Genomic DNA, 22,953 nt, shown 5'->3' on the forward strand with positions numbered 1-22,953 from the left:
GCTGACAGCTCGGAGCCTGGAGCCTGCTCTGGATTCTGGATCTCCCTCTCTCTCTGCGCCTCCCCCGCTCATGCTCTGTCTCTCTCAAAAATAAATAAAACATTAACAAAAAAAATTAAAAAAAAAGTAGGCCTATCTAGCTCATCAAGATATATATTACCAGTAAGATTTTGCTTATCTTTAATAATTACTTATCAAAATGTATAATATATTTATGTAGTTTACCACATCCCAATAGAAAAAAAATTTTTTTAAGGTTTATTTATTTAAGTAATCTCCACACCCAATGTGGGACTCGAACTCATGACCCCGAGATCAAGAGTCACATGCTCCTCCGACTGAGCCGGCCAGGTGCCCCCCGCCTCCCCCCCCCCAAGTTATTTCTAGTGATGATCTGATGTAGAAAAAAAAATGTTTAAAGCTTGGAGCTCTAGCCAAATGGGTGTGGCCACCATGGCAAACACTGTGGAGTTTCCTTAAGAAAACTGAAAATTGAGCCACCATGTGGGTATTGGTCCGAAGAAGATGAAAAACACACTAGCTCGAAAAGATATCTGTATCCTCACGTTTATCGCAGTGTTACTTACAGCAGCCAAGTCATGGAAGCAGCCTAAGTGTCCATCAATAGATGAATGGATAAATTCATATGTGAATATTACTCAGCCATAAAAAAAACGAATGCTTGCCCTTTGCGGCAACATGGATGGGTCTAGAGGGTCGTCTGCTAAGGGAGATGAGGTCAGAGAGAGAAAGACAAATACCATATGATCTCACTTACATATGAAATCTGAAAAACAAAGCAAATGAACAAACAAAACACACTCATAAATACAGAGAAGAAACTGATGGTTGCTGGATGGCAGGTGGGTGGGGAGATGGGCAAATTAGGTGAAAGGGAGTAAGAGGCACATCCTTCTGGTTAGAAAATAAATAAGCAGGGGGATGTAACGTACAGCATAGGCAATACAGTCAGCGATACTGTAAAAACTTTGTCTAGTGATGGATGGTAACTTACATTGGGGCTCATTTTGTAATATATATGTATATTACATATGTAAGGTATACGTATGTATATGTAATATATATGTAACAAATCATACTTGAAACTACTATAATATTCTGTGTCAATTATACTTCAGTTAGAAAAAAAAAAGCTAGGAGCTGCATGGTCATAGGGAATAAAAAAATGCAAATTTCAAATGAGATAACCCTACTTTTGTTGCTGAGAAGTAGGAGGGCACACGCGACAAAAAATTTTTCTAGATCGTAACATTTGCCACGTCCAAGCCCTTCGGGTCCCCCTATTCTGGAAGCTTCAGTGACAGACTGGTTCTGTCACTCTGATTGGGCGAGGGGAGTGAGGTGAGTTTCCACGTCTTCCCCTAGTGACACTGACATTTTGTCTCAGCGTGGCTGGTCCCTGGATCTAGGGCATCTGTGAATTGGATGAGATCAGTATCAAACCTTTCATCTCCACTAGAACAGACTTCAAAGATCACTGGAGAGAAAAGAATCCTATGTCCAAAGCTATCTTTCATCTGCCAGGACCAGGGGAATGCCCACTGAGGTGCCCGTTCTGAAAAACATACTCAAGAAAGCACTCTTAACGGAATAAGGATCAGAGTAAAGATGTGAAAGAGGGGAAGAGGAAGAGTAATATAGGAAATGATGGCAAACAATGACCATTGTCATCTTTGGCCAAATGTAAGTGGGTGATAATAATGCGGGAATTGAGACAAACCACAGGACAAATCTTAACAAAAGCTTGGAAATAAACTCATGGACTGTCTCGGCAAAACTCAGGATTTGGGGAGGGGGTTTTTGGAAGACATGAAGTCCAAGGGTCCCCTGTCATGGGGGAGGAGGTTTTTTGGGGGAGGTTGGGGCATGGTTAATATTTATATTTGAGACAGCAATAGAGAAATGTAAATTTATGTATTTTTTAAGTTAAATATTTATTTATTTAATGGGGGGGAGCAGAGAGAGAGAGGCAGAGAGAGGGAGAGAGAATCCCAAGCAGGCTCCATGCTGTCAGCACAGAGCCATTCATGGGGCTCAATCCCATGAACCACGAGATCATGACCTGAGCTGAAATTAAGAGTCAGACGCTTAACCGACTGAGCCCCCCAGGCGCCCGGGTGGCGCAGTCGACTTCAGCCAGGTCACGATCTCACGGTCCGTGAGTTCGAGCCCCGTGTCAGGCTCTGGGCTGGTGGCTCAGAGCCTGGAGCCTGTTTCCGATTCTGTGTCTCCCTCTCTCTCTCTCCCTCCCCCGTTCATGCTCTGTCTCTCTCTGTCCCAAAAATAAAAAATTAAAAAAAAAAAAATAAAAAAAATAAAAATGATCCGTAAAGCTTGGAAAGTAACTGTTAGCAGAACAGAGACGTTTGCAAGAACTTTCAAGAGAAAAGAGAAAAGCTAAAAAGGAAAAGGGAGAAAAATCACAAAGTTTAATAAACAAAATATTCAATAAGACAGTAGTGAATGTACGAATGATAATTCTCCTACCAAAGAAAAAAGGAAGCTGATAAAAGAAAGATATTAAATAACAGAGTAGGCAAAAGTAAGCCAGGCACAGGTAAATAAATATAAAATAGGACTTAGAATATTATTATGATATTATAATATAATATATAATATTATAATTTAAGGTCAAAAGCTACTGAATGGAAAGAACTGGTATAGGAAAGGAAAAAAGGTAAAATTGACAAGGAATATACAACAACCATAAACTTGTACTCTGCAAACGACATAGGGCAATGGGGCACCTGGGGGCTCAGTCGGTTGAACGACCGACTTCGGCTCAGGTCATGATCTCACGGCTCTTGGGTTCGAGCCCTGCGTCGGGCTCTGTGCTGACATCTCGGAGCCTGGAGCCTGCTTCGGATTCTGGGTCTCCTTCTCTCTCTGCCCCTCCCCCACTCATGCTCTGTCTCTTTCTGTCTCAGAAATAAATAAACATTAAAAAAAAAAAAGTGACACAGGGCAAAGTACAATAAAGCAAAACACCCTAGTAGTTATAAGAAAGGCTTGGTTAAGGGGCGCCTGGGTGGCTCTGTCAGTTAAGCCTCCAACTTCAGCTCAGGTCATGATCTCGCGGTTTGTGAGTTCGAGCCCCGAGTCAGGCTCTGTGCTGACAGCTCAGAGCCTGGAGCTTGCTTTGGATGCTGTATCTCCCTCTGTCTCTCCCCTTCCCCTGCTCACACACACTCTCTCTCTCAAAAATAAAGATTTAAAAAAATAAATAAAATTACTTCTTTCAAAATCTATCAAATAGACAAAAACTGAGAGAGGATTAGAGGAACTGAATAGCTCAGTCACTATGCTTACTTCACAGATAACCCGCCAGTCCAAGCAAAACCTGGGCACGTGCATGGCCTTAAAGAAAACTAATAAATTACAAAAAGCATATATTTCACAGATCACACACTCATTCTGAACATCAGAAGCTATAATCCAAAACACAGTTTCACAAATTGTAAATACTCGAAAAATAAGAAATGAATCTCTGTATAAACCCTTGGATTCAGTTCCGACAACCCACCAAAACAAGCAACCCACCCTAAAATTGAAATGACAAAGCATCTAGAAATTTAGGAAAGAAGGATACTTCATATAAGAATCTATAGGGGGACGCCCGGGTAGCTCAGTCGGTTGAAGTGTCCGACTCTTGGTTTTGGCTCTGGTCACGATTGCATGGTTTGTGAGTCTGAGCCCCACATCAGGCTCTGCGCTGACAGCCTGGGGCCTGCTTGGGATTCTCCCACCTTCTCTGCCCCTCCCCCACTCGTACTCTCTCTGTCTCTCTCAAAAATAAGTAAATAAACTAAAAAAAAAAAAAAATCTACAGGGATATGGACATCATGGACATTTCTGGAAGACCCCGAAATAGGCAAAAATGATTGCTGGGTATCCTGTCTGTTCCCAGCTTTTGGTTACCGAATTCTCGACAGGTTAGTGCCTTTTGTTGGTTTTGAGATATTTGGCAACTTTGTGAGTCACAGGAACGTATGATAACGCAAATACCTCATCCACAGGAATGCAAAGGCACTTTGTCAGGTGGAATGCAGTGGCTTTTGCCCACGAGACACTGAGCAGTGGTGCCCGTGTCTGTGAATTCACTGTAACATTTCTGATCGGGTATGTGAGTGTACGTGCACCGAATTCTCCTTCACACCTGTGGAAACCAATGCCCTCGTTAATATTTTCGTTATGTTTCACTCATGAATATTTTATGTTTGTGTCACGTCACGTGTGACTGTCATCTGTGACAGTCCTGATTTAAACCCTTTAAAAGATTATCTTTTTAACAGAGGCGAAGTCACCGTGGAAAATACATAGCTTTCGATGCTTTCATTATGAAAGGCTGAAAAGAAGTGAATGCTCAGGAAATTAGAGGAACCAACTAAACGGAAAGAAAAGTAGGAAAACGAATGAATAAAGAGAAAAGAGAAAATAATAAAATGGAGGAGGGTAAGGCAAGTAAATAAAAGCAAAAGCTTTTACTCTAATATTTTTACTTTTACTTTAATACAAGTGGACAACAGATAATCCCTTTGGCAAACTGAGGAGCATACTGAAAATACAAAAAAAAAAAAAAAATCAAAACAAAAACAGAAACACCCCCTAGAAACCAGTAGCAATAAGAAAGCTGGTGGGGTGCCTGGGAGGCTCAGTTGGTTAAGCATCCAACTCTGGCTCAGGTCATGATCTTGCGGGTCCTGGGTTCAAACCCCGCATTGGGCTCTGTGCTGACAGCTCAGAGCCTGGAGCCTGCTTCGGATTCTGCGTCTCCCTCTCTCTCTGCCCCTAACCCACTCGCATTCTCTCTCTCTCTCTCTCTCTCAAAAATAAATAAACATTAAAAAAATTAAAAAAAAAAGAAAGCTGATAGATCTCCCCCAAATGCCGAAGATTTAAAAATAATTTTAAGAGGATGTTGAACAGAATTATAGAGCTGGCGACTTGAAAGCTAGAGCAGAGTGAATGATTTTTCTTTTGCAAAATATAAATGACCAAAATCGAGCCACAAGGGCTATAAAACCTGCACAGACTGGTAACTGTAGAAAAAGTTGGGAAGTTTTGTTAAGGACGTGCAACGAAAAAGGGCTTGCAGCCCACACAGTAAACAGATCATTCCCGAGATAGCAAAATTATTGCTAAGTCCCTGAAAAAGAAGGAAAGAGTGCCAATTTATCTTCAGAGTAGCATCACCTACCAGAACAAGCAAATATGAGCACAAAAAAGAAACCCAGAGATCAATGGCGCTTATGGTTAGAGTTCTAGAACTTCCAAGTGAAACACAGTAAATGCAACCGAGCAGTGTGTTACAAGACTCAGCCAATGTGCCCGAGATGGCTCATTCTGGGAACGCAAGGCGATTCAGGACCAGGCTATACGAATTCACTACATCCGCGTACTTACGTGCAAACCCCAAAAAGCTATGTCAAGACACTCCAAAGATATTTGACAACATTCAGCAAACTACCCTGATAAAAACTCTAAGTGAAAAGTGCAGAACAAAGTGACCAAAGTGCTGGAAAAACTACCGCTCAAAAGAACAGTGTATATTATATTAAGCGGGGAAATTCTGAAGCCATTCACGTTCCAATTGGAGACACAGGAAGATGTCAGCTGTATCACCTTTTCTTGGAGGCTCAGGCTAATTGCAGCTGGACCAGAAAACAAAGTAGCAGAAATATTACAAGATGAAAGAACTGGACCAGAAAACAAAGTAGCAGAAATATTACAAGATGAAAGAACCTAGAAATGAGATGACTGTATTATGACCATCATAAATTATATATATGGGAAACCCAGAGTTTCTAATACTGTCAATTAATACGATTTTTTAAAAGATTTTATTTTTACTTATTATTATTATTTTTTTAATGTTGACTTTTGAGAGAGAGACAGCATGAGCGGGAAAGGGGCAGAGAGAGAGAGAGAGAGGGACAGAGGATCCGAAGCGGGCCCTGTGCTGACAGCAGAGAGCCCGATGTGGGGCTCGAATTCACAAATCATGAGATCATGACCTGAGCCTAAGTCGACGCTTAACTGGCTGAGCCACCATATGATTTTATTGAATAACGGTTACCACAGGATTTGAATAAAGGCTTTTGGGTGTAAGAGTTAACATGTTTTAAAAAGTCATTCTGTTTATAGGTGCAATATCACATTGACACATTTCTTTTTTTTTTTTAATTTTTTTAACGTTTATTTATTTTTGAGACGAGACAGAGCATGAGCGGGGGAGGAGAGAGAAAGAGGGAGACACAGAATCTGAAACAGGCTCCAGGCTCTGAGCTGTCAGCCCAGAGCCCGACACGGGGCTCGAACTCACGGACCGTGAGATCAGGACGTGAACTGAAGTCAGACGCTTAACCGACTGAGCCACCCGGGCGCCCCAACACATTTCTAATAAAAATTCTCAAAAGGTTTCTTTCCTGGGGAGGGGAGCTGAGAAATACTGTATAGTACAAACAAACAACAGCTCATTTGGAAGAAAGAATATCTAAGAATCGCTAAGAAAATCTTGGAACAGAATAGCTGAGGGAGGGTTTGTGATTCTAAAAGACAGTAAGGCTTATCTTAGAGCTAATATAATAAAGTCTGTGCTGCCGGCAAACCAGAAAAGACATTAAAGATCAGTGAGACAAATCAGAGTTTCCAGAAACAGATCCAAGTGTATTCGAGAACTTGGTCTACAGGTGAAATTAGGATTTCCGTTCCGAGGAAAAGAATATCTTATTTAACAAATGGTCCTGCACGTGTGAGCCACCAAATTCCCATGTCCTATGGGCATAGCTAGGAATTTTTGCTGCAGTAAATTGCTAACTAAAAACACACCACAAAAATATTAAAGGAAAAAAACCCTTTTTTCATCTCAGGGGAAGAGAGGACTTGTCCTAGATAAAACAGTAGCCACAAGTGAAGCACAGAAGATTCTGACTATAGAAAAAGATAGTTTTTTTTTTTTTGTATGGTGATGGCATTGCAAGAACAGTCCCCAGACAGAGGACAGGAGGGAAGGAAACTCAGCAATATGTGACAGACATGGGGTTCGTGTCTCCAGTGCCCAACAATCCAAGGAGGAAAGTGAGGGAGGATGCGTTTAAGGTTCACAGACAAGAGAAATGCAAATCACCAACAAGTCTATATAGAGGCGCCACAGAAAGGCAGATGAAAACACCAGCTGGCGAAACGCACACAGACCAGATGGCTCATTTCCCTCGCCAGCTTGACAAAACTTGGAAAGATTGCTAACACCCAGGATTGGTGATGGTGGGGATGCACACCACGCGTGAGACTACCGTGTCGAAAGAGTAATCTCAAACTATGCAAGTAGCAGCCACGGCCACTCGCTGAAACTCCGAAAGCACAACTGAACGTGAGCGATCAGTAGGACGTTTACCGCTGCCGTTTGTGACGGCAAACGAAAACGGAGCAACCTGCACGCCCACGAGTAGGGAGATGGTCGAATAATGTGTGGTATGTTCATCCTACTACCTTTGGCTTAAGCAGAAAGTTAGAGATAGCTGTATTCACCTGCAGCACTGTTAACACACAGCATCGTAAGAGCAACTTACAGAGAAATATACATAGTGTGATACAATTACGAGAAAAATAGGAAAAAAAACTTTTCTGTGTTAGTTTTTGAGCCTAGGTATGTTAGTATGAACACAGAGAAAACTTAACATTACTAACCTTGGGTAGGATGAGAATAGGAAGGGGGCTGGAGATGATTGGCTTGGTTTTTGTACCATTCTATAGATAGTTTGTTGCAAGGAACACATTTTGCTGTTGCGGTTTGTTACAAAAAAAATCCAAATATGCACGCGCGCGCAGCCATGTATATGTGTATATAGAGGGCAGCAGCCAGGCAAGGTGCAAAGATTTAAAAAGAAAGAGAGCATATAAACAGAAAACAGCATGTTCAGTTCAAACCCAACTCTATAACTGGAGTGGAAGGCATACCATACATAAACATAGAAACAAAGGAAGTCCATCAAAAAAGAAAATCCATCAAAATGGTCACAATTTTTATGTCTGGGTGGTAAGAATACTAGTAACTTTTAATTTTTTAAAAAAATGTTTATTTATTTTGAGAGAGAGAGAGAGAGGGAGAGAGAGAACACACAAGTGAACGAGCAGGGGAGGGGCAGAGAGGGCGAGAGAGAGAATCCCAAGCATGCGGAGCTTGATCCCATGAACTGGGAGACCATGACCTAAGCCCAAATCAAGAGTCGGACATTTAACCGACTGAGCCACCCAGATGCCCCTAGCAACTTTAATTTTCAAAAATAATATGTGTTTCACATCTTTTCTACCTTGAATGTACACTGCATTTCTAATCAGGGGAAAAAAAAACCTCTTTAATAAAAAGTTGAAAAAGAAAAGGGGGCATTCTGGGAAAAAAAAGAAAGAGATAGAAAACAAGTTCGTGAAGTTGTTCGAAGTTCGAAGAAGTTTCCCGGATAAAACTGAATAGCTACATAGTTATTTATTTTTTTTAAGTTTACTTATTTTGAGAGAGAGAGAGAAAAAGGATGAGTGGGGGAGGGGCAGAAAGAGAGGATCCCAAGCAGGCTCCCTACTGTCAGTGCAGAGCCCGATGCGGGGCTCGAACCCACGAACCGTGAGATCGTGACCTGAGCTGAAGTTAGATGCTCAACCAACTGAGCCACTCAGGTGCCCCTAGCTAAATAGTAGGCTAAAGAGCTGTAAGCAAGAATTCTAAAGCAGTGAAATTATTAAAATATTAACATAGTATGCTGGAAACTTTTTCAATTTCTTACCAAATCATGGTTAGTGGCTCAGTATATCCATTGCTAATAGGAAAATAAATTGTGGCAACCCCACCATCCCAGAACCTTCAGAATTATGTTCAAATATTAAGGATCAAAGAAAGCTCAAACTCTATAGCTATTTCCTAAGGGAAGCTGACTTTCCTATTTCCAACAGGCAAACCCTGAAGGTTTCTGCATCACCATTGTGTGTATTTCCTAAGTTTGTTATTGGCAGAGAAAAAGGGGGGGAGGGTAATATCTTTATACAAAAGTGAGCTGATCCGCATGAGAACTTTGTGCGCCAGGAAAGTCAAAGTAATGAGGACTCTGGAAAAAAAGTGTTTTGGGGGCACCTGGGTGGCTCAGTCGGTTGAGCATCCGACTCTTGATTTTGGCTCAGGCCGTGGTTTCATGGTTCATGGGTCTGAGCCCCATACAGGACTCCACACTGGGAGTGCAGAGCCTGCTTCGGATCTTCTGTCCCCCTCTCTCTGCCCCTTCCCTGCTTGTACTCTCTTTCTCAAAAATAAATAAGTCTTCAAATAAATAAATAAATCTTAAATAAAGTTAAAAAATGTGTTTTTTCTAACATTGTAAATGTGTTTCTCTCACAAGAGAACCTTCCTCTCCTCCCCAATCCTTGCTGACACTCTGTGAGAGCATGTTTCATTCGTTCAGTATATACTAAGAGCCCAACATGAGCTGAAGATCATGCTAAAGGCTGGAAATTAGAGGTAACCACCCGGAAGTTCATGTCTTTGGGTGGAAGCCTGAGTGATTCTAGCTTGCTCTCTGGTGCCACCTACTGATCGAACAGCATTTCAATCCAAAACAATAACCTTTAAATTTCCCTTTCCATCATAGAGCCTGCGCTTTCGAAAACCCTAGGTACTTTCCCAGTCCCACTCATCTGGTCCCTGGGACTGCACGTGTGTTGATATTTGAAACAATCGCATCCAAGAAAACTATCCTAAACGTAAGTAGGAACTCACATCACATTTGCATCTAAACAGAAACGTCAGGTTCATCAATCTCAGGTTTCGAAATGCTGTACAGTTGGGTCACTTTGGACACCATGCATACTTAAGTTGACTGGTATGTTTGTGTAATATTTATCAGGGGTCTAAAAACATTTGCTTCTTCAAATTCTCTTTAGTCATAGGATAATTCACACCCATCATGCCCCAGTCATACTGTGGCTCTAAAGAATCATTAACATTCAGTATATTTTACTCACATATCAATTTATTAGGAAACCATTCCTTTTTTTTCTGATTAGCACTAAACATTTTTTTTTTTTTTTGGTGGAGGGCGGGGGGGGGGGTGTCCAGTATCCATGTAACATTATGTAGAAAATGGTCCTCACGCCAATAGATTGGTATCCACGTACTAAAACACTAATGGCCCAAACTCGAAGGAGAATCTCAGAACCGTAACTTAAGAGAGGTCGGGAAGTCCCATCTCGTACACAAATTTAATGAGATTGGAAAAAACCCTTCTCAGAACTGGGAAATCAAGCTGGACAAAACAAATGTACTCACGACTCACTGCATTTAATTCCAACCCCTAACTGGAATCATCTTGGGAACATTTAAGAATCCTACAACAGCTAAATAACACGGCGATTCAGAGGTGACCTCAAAGTTATTATTACAGCATTAAAAAATTATAGTTAAGCAGTATAAAATTACAATTTATTACGAGGGGAGGGGTTTCACAACAATCCTTAAAAACATTAAGAGCAAACCTCTCACAGAATTCTATTTACGACTTCCTGTTTTGTCACTCCTCTTTCCTCTTTTCCCCTTTCTTTTGGCTTTTCAGTTCTAATCTGGTATGGAATCCGCCGGACAGAGCAAGGCTGGGTGGGCTCCCCCCTGAATGATGGAGTAAGTCTGCTTGGGTAATTCTTGCTGGGAAGAGGAGGAGAATATAGGCGGGGCCGTGGTGGCCACGGCGATGTTCTGACCTCCGTCGCTTACCACGGTCACTTCGGTTGTCCCCTCCTGAATCAGAGCGTTAAGGCCTTCAAAGTCAGTGCATGTAATCCCCGAACTGGTGATAAAAGTCTGGTTGCCAGAGCCTTCCTGGGGGCTGCCTGGGGTCGCGGGGATGAGAGTCTGGTGCAGAGTGGCTCCGTCGGCCTGGTCGTGAGCGGTCAGCAGCACAGCCGGCTGGGTCATGGCGCCCGCCTCGCTCGGACACCCCGAGGGCTGGGGGGGGGCGATCAGATTGACCTGGCGCAAAATCTGCAGCCGGCTGTTCCCCGGGAGCTCCTCCGGGTTCTGTGCCACCAGGGCGGGGGGCACGATGTTCACCGCGGCGGCCGCGGCCTGGATGATGGTGTTGGCCTGCGGCACTTGATGACCAACGATGATTTTGACTCGCCCCTCGCTGAACGGGGGCACTTGGCCGGGCTGCAGGGGCACCTGCAGGTGGCCCACGGTGAGGGGCGCGGCCGGCTGCTTGCTGGGGTCTATCTGGAACTGCAGGACGGTCACATCCGAGTTCTTGTTCTCGTGGTACTCACTGTGCTGCCTCTTGTGGCTGCGGAGCGAGTCCTCGCGCATGAACGAGGCTTCGCACATATCACAGTGGAAAGTCTTCTTGGCGTCCAGCTTGGCCACCTGCCGGCTGCTCTGGCGGCCCGAGTCCTTCCTGTCCAAGGCCTCGGTCTTGACCACGTCCGCGTGGAATTTCTTCACGTGCTTGCTCAGGTTGCTGGGCTGCTTGCTGTCGAAGCTGCAGTACTGACACTTGAAGGGCCGGTCGGTGCAGTGGATGCGCTCGTGGACGCGCAGCGCCGCCTTGCTGGGGCACGAGTAACTGCACTCCGAGCACTTCTCGGGATGCTCCGACTGGTGCACGCGGCTGTGCTTGCGCAGGGTGGCCTTGCTGTCACCCAGGAAGTCGCAATGCGGACACTTGAAGTTATTCCCGCTGTGCTTGATGCGGATGTGCGACTTGAGGTTGCCCTTCATGGTGCAGCGGACATTGCAGAACTCGCACTTGAAAGGCTTCTCCCCCGAGTGCACGCGCATGTGCCTTTTCAAGTCCGAGCTGATTTTGAACTTGGCGCTACAGAGCCAGCACTGGAAGGGGGCGTCCCCTGTCAACACAAGGTGAGTTTCGATAAGAACAGGCAGGCAACAACCACAGCGGATCCCCCCGAAGCACACACCAGAAAATCGCTTATACCAAGGCGGGCGGTGGAGACCTTCTAACCGCAGCTGCTAGTTTCTGACCCTGGGAGAAAAAAAAAAGTGGGGGGGGGGGGGAGGGGGACGGGGGCTTCTTTTCTTTCCCCAAACCTGAACCCCCAGGATCGTGACCAACCCCACGGGAAAAACGGGAGATGGAAAAGAGCTATTCAACTGTCCCAAATAAGAGGGTATTTGTGAATATAAGTTCTGTTCTTTAAAGCAATCAAGCTAGCGTTCATTTTGCTCAGGTGCCCACTCTGCTAGTTAATGGTTCACAGTTGCGGAAACTTTGCACAATCCGTGGATTTCGATTGAGTTACGTGGCGTAACGGGTTCAAGGCCACATCTGGGAATCAGCTCCGCACTCACTCATTAGAATAGTCTTTTATAGGGGCGCCTGGGTGGCACAGTCGGTTAAGCGTCCGACTTCAGCTCAGGTCACAATCTCGCGGTCTGTGAGTTCGAGCCCCGCGTCGGGCTCTGGGCTGATGGCTCAGAGCCTGGAGCCTGTTTCCGATTCTGTGTCTCCCTCTCTCTCTGCCCCTCCCCCGTTCATGCTCTGTCTCTCTCTGTCCCAAAAATAAAAATAAAAAACGTTGAAAAAAAAAAAAAAAAGAATAGTCTTTTACAAAGTGATCGAAACGCCCAGCTTACACTTCGTGCAGAGTTTTATTAACAAAGACGTGTTTATCGCGCAAAATTTATTTATCCCACATTGCCAGCTGCGTTCTTTGCTTGTGAAGTTACGGAATCCAGCTGCTCGATTTTTGTTTTGTTTTGTTTTGAATCATGTTCGCGGAAAGATGAGTAGGGGAAAGTGAAATTGCAAACATCTGAGTGCACGTGATATTCCAAATGTATTTCCTCAATGAATGGCACGTCCAAATCATCTAAGGCACTGACAACTCACGCGAATGGGTGGCCCCTGCCCATTTTACGGGCTAAGCAAGCAAAGTAGCAGCTGACATTCTTCCGTTGCTTCCAGGATGGCAGGCCCTCTGCTGAGCACTCCACAAGAATGGCCTCGTTTGATGCTCCCAACATTCCCATGAGGTGGGGGCTATTACCACTATCATTCCTAACACTACCGTACGGATGAGGCCCAGGCAGACTACGTAACTTGTTCGTAGCAGGGCCTGGATTCGAACCCAGGCTGCCTCCAAGGCTGGTATTCTTAGATGCCGGGCAATTATCTGTGCATAGGACTGATGTGCGCCTTCTCAGGCCATAAACTCAGAGAAGGAATCGTGTTCCGGCTTTTTGGTATAAGGCCTAAAACGTCACCATAAGCGGCTTATTCATAAATACAAATGAGTGAAGATGGCCGGGGGCAAATTTAACAAGCTTCTTTAAAACCGAGAGGCTTGAGCCTCAACGATGCTTTGTAGGACTACACGCCCCCAAGATCGTGCACGCTAAGCTCTAGGACCAGGAGTGGTAAGCTACAGCCTGTGGGCCAAAGCCAGCCCACGGCCTGTTTTTATAAATAAAGTTTTATTGGAATCTAGCCACGCACAGTTGTGGCTTTATGCTCCAAAGGCAGAGCTGAACAATTGTGACAGCAATCGTGCTGATACAGTTTCAGCAACTGTATGGCCTGAAAAGCCTAAAACATGTACTGTTGGGCCTTTTACGGAAAGCTTGCTGACTCCCGCCTCGGAATTTTATGCTGAACCTCTCTGATGCTATCAACTCTTTTCTGGCAGGTGAGTGAAACCCCCGGACCCTTTCTTAGGACACTGCTTAAATACACAAAGTAAACTAAAATAAAAATCAACAGGAATCCAAAAGAAACCAAGTATTTTGAAATAGTTACTTAAGAAATGAAAAGGAAAAATTCACGCTATGGCAATGTCGTGTGCTTTATTAAAATCTTTTTTTTAAAGTGATCTCTGCACCCAACATGGGGCTCGAACTCATGACCCCAAGATCGAGGGTCGCACGCTCCACCGACTGAGTCAGCCGGGTGCCCCTATGCCTCTGCTTTATTAATGCATTGAATAAGATGTAGCGGCGGGTCTAGAACTATAATAATTTCTAAACAGAGAAGAGCGGAAGTGATATTTCGATCTATCTACAACAAGCGTCCTGAAAAGATCTGTGATCTCTCCTGGCGACAAGTCATAGGCACTATTCTGACACCAGTTGCCTTTTTCGTAATTGAAGGACACGGCGAATTTCAGTACAGTAAGTGACAGGAAGGTGGAGTTTTTTCCCCCATCCAAGTTCACGGACCACTGAAATTCTACTCATGCATCACTGAGTGGAGGCATCTGTGGACCCAGAGTAAGACTCTCTACTTCAGAAAAGTCTCCTAGGTTTTCCAATCGTATCCCTGCCCTAATGACTGACAGTCTTTTTGCCTTTTTTTTTTTTTTTAAAGCCATCAGCGAGGGATGAAATCCAGAAACACCAGATAACCAAATCTCACAGCTGAGTTGCAGAGCTTAACAGCACTTGTTGATATGAAGGCAAAGGTCCTAAATCCCTTTGTCATCTTTCTTCCTTTTTTTTTTTTTCTTTAACCACAGATTTCTTAACCGAGGCATCCTGGTTAGTAATAGATGCACGGGGCCATACGCTCTCCAAAGCTAATGACTACATTTATTTCTGCCCACTATGGGACCCTCACGGTGTCTAGGACCTAGCAGGGACTTCATGAATGTTGCCGAATGAATGAGCAACAGATCTTAGCCGACAGATCTTTTCTCAAGTTTACGTTGCCGCGCAAGCCACTGATGATGGAGCCAATCTAAGTGATGGCAGGGTAAAAACCAAATCCTATTAATCTTACTCTCTGTAAAATCTCGTAAGTGCCGCAGATTTATCAAAGGGAAATGAACCTTCTAGGGAGACCTTGCATACATGGCACACGTTTAAATTCTTGGAGACTTCACCTTTTCTACACCAATTTGAAGACGCTGCTATCAACGGTAAGTTTATCTTTCTAAGTGAAAATGATTCTGAACCCTTTCACATATGAATCCTTCGGCTCTTGTCACTTAGGCTGGGGGGAATTCTGAAGACACCCATTGACCACCAGTTATGCCGATGTCTTAAGCTGCTGTAACGGGTTACAAAAACGGTCCCAAATCTTGCCACCTCTCCTCCCTCCCTGTAGCTGCGACCTTTGCCGCGTGTGGAATCACGCAAGGTCTCTCGACAGGGGCAGGACGACCTGCCGTGACCCTCGACACCACGTCATTAGATTTTGGCTGAGGGTAGGTTAACTGGGCTTGATCCGCGTGATGGCTCGAAATGCGCTTGTGCGTTGGGATTTGCTAGCTTGTACCTCCATCAGCCGTCGCCGTGGGAAGATCAAGGCTGGCTCAGCCCTGGTCCCAGGAGGAGGATGACAGAAATGTGGAGCAGTGCTGGATTCCAGCAACCAAGACCAGTGGACGGACAGCCCGCAGCGAGCAGATTCTCAGACACGTTAAGTGAATCCAGCCAAGATCAGAGTTGCTGAGGTGACACCCAGCTGATCCCCAGCATGTGGACAGAAACGGCGTGTTGTCACATCTGCTGAGGTTTTGTTAATGCCGCATTACTGTGACGACAGATAGCTGAGACGGATATCGGTATCTAGAAACAAAATGCTGCCGTAACAGAAAACTAAAATCTGTAGCATTGGCCTTGGGACCGGGCAGCAATGGCAAACATTTGGTAAAACTGTCACCTGTAGCCACTCAGAAGACAGAGAATGCACCTACTGAACTGTGGACTCGAGCACAGAGATCAATTCTGGGCAGAACCGTGAAAGCGTCTTCCTAGCTGCATAGGATGAGGTCCGATAAGGAAGAGACAAACTCAAAAAAGAACCGGCCATTTCCTAAATGGAATTCAGAGAGAATACAGAAAACCAAAGATGGGCTGGGTTAGATAAGATTTCTCGTCTCCAGTCAGTAAAAGGTTTTCAGAGTAAGACAGAAACTCGGGGATTGAAGATCAGATCCAGGAAAGTGATCTCAGGGGGAAGACCGGATGACAAACGAGGGGTGTCGATGTAAAGTAAGGCTCTTCGTTAAGACCTCCGAAAGAACGAAGTTGGCATAAGTAGGTTCTCCCGCTGGCCGCGATTCCTGGGAATCTCCAGGGATTCAACAGCAGAAGGTTTTGAGCCCAAAGTGCCTAGAATTGAGTTCGGAGAAAGGAGAGCCTCCGAGAGAATTGTGGGTGTGGCTTTTGGCACAAAGACACACAGGAAACTCACAAAGTCTTGCTGATGGCTCTGCTAGCAAACTTGTCACCACCCTAGAGTCAAAGAGCCGTACCTTTGGGTGGGCAGGAAGCAGGCTGAGAAAGTTCCTCAAAGGAACATTTTCCACCGCTTTTCAGAAGGGGCTCAGGCAGGTGATAGGAAGGATGCTGTGGTGGGGAGGGTCGGGAACCGGGGAGCTGAGCCAAGGAAGGCCTAACCAGGAAACATTCCCTGGCCCCAGAGTGAGGGGACCCGGGGACATTTGCCCAGAGGGATCTTGGAAATCTGTGGAGCAGGGACTGCCAAGGGCTTCCCATTCTTCCCCTTTTGAACAGCAGGATTACTGGAATTATTCCGGCTCTGTGTCACCACTGCACATTGGGAACGTAGGAACACACGACTTGTCTTTTCATTTCCAAGGCCTCTAGGTTAAGAGAAGCCATATTCGAACCTGGTGGAGATCACGGTATCCCGGCCTTTAATCTTGATCCTGTGACTGGGTGTGATTTATGTGGGTCTTGGGAAGGTATGACTCTATCTTCACGTCAGAGATGTGAGTGATGGCGAGCTGGACTACAGTTGTTTGCAAAAATGGCCCCGATTCTTTACCCTTCCTCCTATCTCTGGCCTCTGCCGTGTAACCTGGCGGTGACCTCCCACCGTGGGTGAGCCCAGTCCCACTTGTGACACCAGGCCCAACCATACAGCCTGCTTCAGCCAGTGGGATGAAGGCAGAGGCTTGACTGGGGCCTCCCCACTGGGGGGTGCCTGCTTGTACCCTGCCACGGCCATGAGAAGGACAAACCTGGGGTAGCCCACTGGCCCCAGGAAGAGGATGAGAGGCATGTGGAGCAGAGCCAGACTGCCGCAGCTAAGGCAAGTGTACAGACAGCTAACCCACAGGCAGCAGAACCCCAGCCAAGGTCAGTGGACAGATACCCAGCCTTTCCCCACACATGCGACTGAGCCCTGCCGAGATCAACACAGTGTCCAGCCCACCGGCTAGACCTGAAGTCCGTAAGCAATGAACGCTTATTACAATACGCCACTGAGGTTTTGTAGCGGTTGTTACACAGCATCATTGTATCGATAGCTGACTGATACACTCGCCCAAAGGAAAACGCACACGCTTGGGTAAGTTACCTACTCTGCTGGGTTCTTCCATGAACCCGTGCCCATGCTGAGCGAATCCGAGCATACTTCAAAAAGGATGGAAGTAATACGGAAGCTATGCAGAAATGGATGAAAAGTGCATTGTTTATATTTGTATCTCTATTTCATTTAGCTCACCTCCTCAACCAAATACCTTAGAAGTGAAGAAGGTAGAAAGCCACATAAAGATATACACAAGGTTATAAACTCCACGTTCTTCCCTGCTGGACTGAGCAGAGGCGTTTCTGGGTAGATGAAAAGCAAACCCACGAACGGTGCAATGACCACACGTCCCCAGGTCGCTTACTGCGCTTGTGACTCGAGGCTCTGGGGTGCTTCTGACTCAGGTAACAGGCAGTTACGAGTGCAGCGTGAGAGGCAGCGGGAGGGACCTACCTGTGTGGGACCGCAGGTGCACGGTGAGCTGGCTGGAGTTGCGGCTGGCGTAGGGGCAGATCTGGCATTTGAAGGGCCGCTCGTCCGAGTGTATCCGCAGGTGCTTGTTGAGGCTGCTGCTGTCGGCTGCAGCATAGTCGCACGTCTTACACTTGTAGGGCTTCACGCCCGTGTGGCAGCGCATGTGGGTCTTCAGCTTATCCTTCCGGCTAAAGCACTTGCCGCAGACTTCACACTTGTGGGGCTTGTCTCCTTCAGACACACACACACACACACACACACACACACACACACACACACACACACACACAGATGGCATCAGAAAACGATACTGAAAAGGAAACAGGCTTATTTCCCACTGCCTTACGAGAAGAGGAATACGCAATCACCGAAGAACATTCAGGAAAGCCCCAGAGCTACGCGGAACACGTGCAAAAGAGCTGCCCAACACGTCAGGAGAGGGGGAGTTCCTTTGGGTTTGCCTACTGGCATTTTCTAATTTCTCCTACATCGAAAAGAGTTCCTTGTTAGTTAAGCACAGAAGGCGACTCAAGTTGTTAAAGTACGGCTCAGTAAAACAAGACGCTGTTCTCACGGAGGTCTCGCTCCATTCCGTCCTGTTCCCTTTTCTTCACGGACATGCCCTAGCACGCGGAGGCTCACGTTTTAGCGGCGCTCCTGGCCAAGCAGCTCAAGGCTGCATTTCTCAGCCTCGCCCGCAGCGAGGTGTGATTCGGCAGCAGAGTCCCCCTCGCTGATGTCGCAGAGGAGGTAAAGGCGTCCCTTTTGTAAAAGGACATTGCTTGTCTTTTACTGTTTGCTTTCCGCCCTTCCTGCCGGCTGTTTCCAAGACTGGGGAGGGGGGCGGTGAACCGGCAGGTGTGGGCAGCAGGTGTGTGGATGGTGTCATGGGACACGACGCACCATAACAGTGTAGAAGGAAGCGAGGTCCTCGGATGATCTCGTAGGACAGAGCCGCCTGCCTGCCCTAGACCACCTGCCTTACCTCCGGACAGTTATGTGAGAGACCCACAAACCCCCACCGCGTACGAGCCGCTGTTTGGGTTTCTTTGTGACAGCAGCTTAACCTGTCCTCACTAAGCACAGGCCAACTTACCACCCATGAACAGCTGCTAACTTTTCGATGGAGGTCTCTGCAACTATTTACGTGCGTCTGTGTGCGTATCAGGCACAAAACACTTCTCGGCTGATGTCAACTTGAATACTGTTTCCGAGGCACCAGGCCTCTCAGTGACTTTTCTCAATCCTGTCAGCAACCGGGATTAGAACCCACGACGGTCTTGCTTTCTGAGCCGAATGCAATAGTGCCTCCCCACTGACTACTTTCTGGCACTGGAAATAATTTTGAATGTCTCGTCACATCATTAAATAGCCACAACACAATTTTGAAAGCTGACGTAGTTCACTGTATGGATGGAGCGTAAATTATTGAACCAATTCCCTACCTGGCCACTGAAACCAGTGAGGTAGGCATCTACTACTTTTATGGACAGATGACCACTATTGAATGGTGTTTTCCACTGCAATTTGCAGTGATGGTTTGGATGATAATAACTTCATAAAGGATGCGAAAAGTAGATTTGGTGTGTTTTTAGCCCCCGTACAGGGATGCCAAAATTTAAGAATACGACACAGGAGACTATTAAGACTGGTGACTTTGGGTCTATATGGGATAAGGAAGTGGGTGGTGAAGTCAGGATCTCCCCTTTTTACTTTATGTATTAAATGTGACTTTTGGCCAAATTCTAAGTAGCCAACTGTTAAAATCAATCATCGGCCAAAGCCGATCACTGTTGTCTTACAGCAAACATCTGGGGTTTAAGAATACATCTAAAAGGGTATGAAAGAGGGGTACCTGGGTGGCTCAGTCGGTTAAGCCTCTGACTTTGGCTCAGGTCATGATCTCGCGGTTCGTGGGTTCGAGCCCCACGTTTGGGCTCTGTGCTAACAGCTCACAGCCGGGAGCCTGCTTCGGATGCTGGGTCTCCCTCTCTCTCTGCCCCTCCCCTACTCGCACCCTCTCTCTCTCTCTCTCTCTCTCTCAAAAATAAACATTAAAACAAATTTTTTAAAAAGGATATGAAAGATTATAATTTTATGATTGCAAGTGCTAGCCATCAAATTTAAAAGTCCATGAACAGTAATTTCTCATGGTTGTCAGCTGCTGATTAGCTCCTGTGGTCGTCATCCTCCGTATCTGCCACACCGAGCAGGTGCCGGAAGCTGGCGAAGAAGGATGGTTTCCGGCCAGAGAACAGCCTGCTGTCCTTGCTCCTGGCCACGCCCTCCTCTCTCAAAGTACCTGAGGTGAGGACGCCTTCTCGTCAGCTCTCCGACTTGAAGATGCGATTGGAGATGTTGCAGTCACCTAGAAACTATCCTACAAACCTAGACTTAGCTAACCGCGTGCCTCAGGTTTTCCCTACGGACCTGCAGAAGACTCAAGGTCATTGCTTCACGTAAGTATTTATAGTGCTTCCTCAATCATCATTAATGATGACAGCACTTCACTCTGGCGATGATGACTAGGCTTGACTGATGACGTTCACATCAAACCCACACGGAGAGATCCACTGTTTGTTACCTCGAGAAGGCTTACCAATTCTTGAGACTTAATAGCTTAACATTCCACTAATTGGAATAAATCCAGATGATGTGGGGCGCGTGGGTGGCTCGGTCGGTTAAGCATCCGACTTCAGCCAGGTCACGATCTCGCGGTCCGCGAGTTCGAGCCCCGCGTCGGGCTCTGGGCTGATGGCTCGGAGCCTGGAGCCTGTTTCCGATTCTGTGTCTCCCTCTCTCTCTGCCCCTCCCCCGTTCATGCTCTGTCTCTCTCTGTCTCAAAAATAAATAAATGTTAAAAAAAAAAAAAATCCAAATGATGTCACACCATGAGGTTGGGGAGAATATGACGATGACCCCACTGCAACAAGGCAATCATTGGCCGTGGCCAACAAATTTCATAAATAACTGCTGGATATTTCATCTTCCAAAGGCTGAGGCTAAATGGCAGACTTTGGGCAATTAGGGACGCCCCAGCTACATTTCAGCGTATCCCTGTCTTACACACATTGACACTTTCTGTGTTCATACTGTATCATTTGAATTATGAGTATCTAATACTTTGTTAAAAATAGTCTAAATACAGTTCCTTCTCCATCCAGAAAATCTGGGAGACATAAAAATGTATATTAAAGAAAATTAAAATCACCAGAAATAATCACGTTTTTCTTTTTCCGTGCATCACTCTTTTCCTCTCCTTTTGCTTTGTTTTTAAAGTAATCTCTACACCAACGTGGGGCTCGAACCCACGACCTCAAGATCGAGAGTCACAAGTCACATGTTCCACCGACTGAGCCAGCTAGGTGCCCCATCAATCTTTCCTTCCCTCTTTTTTTAAAAAAAGTATTTATGAATTAAATTTCACCTTCAAAATGGCAAAAATAGCACACATACACCCTGTGTCCAGTGACATGACGTAAACATAAAAATATTTACTATCCTTCCCTCTCTATCAGTCGTTATGCACACACACACACACACGCACACACACACACACACACACACACACGTACGCAGGTTTATAGGATCATCTCAAAATGAGAAGAATACGTACATTTAAATTTTAATTAATTCTGGCTGATTAATCATCAAAAATGCAGTTCACATTTCCACTAGCTAAGCTTGCTCATATCTGTTCCAGCACTGGATTTTATTGCTTCAAACATTTTCTGCCAAAACCATGGGCGGAAATAGCATCTTATTTTTATTTAATTTGTATTTGTATTCCTGTGACGACCAGTGAGGTTCTGTGTCCTATCACGTGTCTGACTCGTCTGGATCCCCGGCTCCTGGCACACAATACATGTCCCGGGCGTACGAGCCGAAGAAATGTTACTTACCAGTGTGAATTTTTAAATGACGTTCCATGTCCTTCATGCCGTAGGCAGTCTTGAATTGGCAACCTTATAAAGGCAAGAAAAGATTAATTACAAAGGGGAACATAGTAACTTAAGGGTGGAGAAGGCTGGCAGAAACTTCCTTAACCAGGTGATGAAAGTTAACCCCACAGTACACAGGACAAACAGGTATCATGTGCCTCCTGATACGACGCACCGAGAAGGACATGTATCACTTCTGTGCTTCCTGTCCGAACTGCAGAGCTCCAATCTGATCGTGAAGAAATATCAGGCAAACCCACACCGAGGAGCATTTTACAAAATAACTGTACTTGGCAAAATATCAAGGCCATGGAAGACAAAACTTTAGGATTAAAGGAAACTAAAGACGGATGAAAACGCAAATCAATGGGGGATCATGATCTGGATTCTAAACCAGGGGAAAATGTTTTTCTTCTAATTTCTCACGTTACTGAGAAACTGGTAAGATCTTAATAAGGTCAGTAGTTTGATAATAGTGTGTGTGAATGTTAATTTCCTGATTTTGATGATTGTGCTGTGGTTATATAAAAGAATTTCCTTGGTTCTAGGAAACATAAATTGTGGTGTTTAGGGGTAAAGGGACATCATGTCTGTAACTTAGTCTAAAATGGTTTTGGGGGAAAATATTTATATACAGAAAGAATGCAGAGCAAAGGCAATAGGTTAACATTTGGGAAATCCAGATGAAGGGCATACATACGTTTTTTTGTACTATTTGTGCAACTTTTCTGTAAGTCTGAAATTATTCCCAAATACAAAGTTTCGCTTTATTTTTAAAGGAAACAACAATCTTTCTGGATGTCTTTGTAAGCTACAGCACAGGGAGAAAAATTCACAGTCCCCTGGATACTCACGAGTTTCATTTCAAAGCCCATGGCTGTAAAAGTTTAGAGTCCACATGCACAGTAACCAGGGACAGCGAGAGAGAGGTCCTATGCGATGATGTAAATGCTATGGGGCTCTGATTTTTAAGCCAAGCGCTTTGGAGCACGTCTATGTCCGCTTGTCAGGGATTCACCACCGAGGGCCCTGGAATCCGTGAATGTCACATCCTTTACACAAGCGGGACCCAAGGCTGCCTTTACCTGGATAGCAACAGTTAAGCCTTTTCTGAGCAGGTGGGGCTGTGGGCTTTTTGGCACGTGACTTGGCAGGGAGAGAGATGACAGTGGCTGTCTGGTTTTCATTGCTTTCCGTGGGCAGATAAGTTTGATAGCCATGTTCAAACACAAATTCTGGAGCTGAAACTG

The 22,953-nt window shown here is 45.4% G+C and overlaps 1 protein-coding gene across 5 annotated transcripts in view; it reads right to left on the reverse strand.

Moving 5' to 3' along the window:
- ZFP64 (ZFP64 zinc finger protein) overlaps positions 1-22,953 on the reverse strand; it is a 93,786-nt gene that overhangs the window by 51,555 nt on the left and 19,278 nt on the right. For 2 of the 5 annotated variants that reach the window (XM_058685987.1, XM_058685985.1), the window contains exons 3-6: positions 22,789-22,950; positions 21,665-21,727; positions 17,742-17,993; positions 10,462-11,898 (exon numbers count right to left, since the gene is read on the reverse strand). In XM_058685987.1, the coding sequence (XP_058541970.1) occupies positions 10,616-11,898; positions 17,742-17,993; positions 21,665-21,727; positions 22,789-22,950 (1,760 nt within the window). In that variant the 3' untranslated portion in view covers positions 10,462-10,615. Of the gene's footprint in view, positions 1-10,461; positions 11,899-17,741; positions 17,994-21,664; positions 21,728-22,788; positions 22,951-22,953 lie in introns of those variants that run through there. The other 3 variants (XM_058685988.1, XM_058685989.1, XM_058685990.1) reach the window with 3 other exon arrangements.

Source organism: Neofelis nebulosa, chromosome 9, assembly GCF_028018385.1.
Source record: "Neofelis nebulosa isolate mNeoNeb1 chromosome 9, mNeoNeb1.pri, whole genome shotgun sequence".
Classification (NCBI taxonomy): domain Eukaryota; kingdom Metazoa; phylum Chordata; class Mammalia; order Carnivora; family Felidae; genus Neofelis; species Neofelis nebulosa.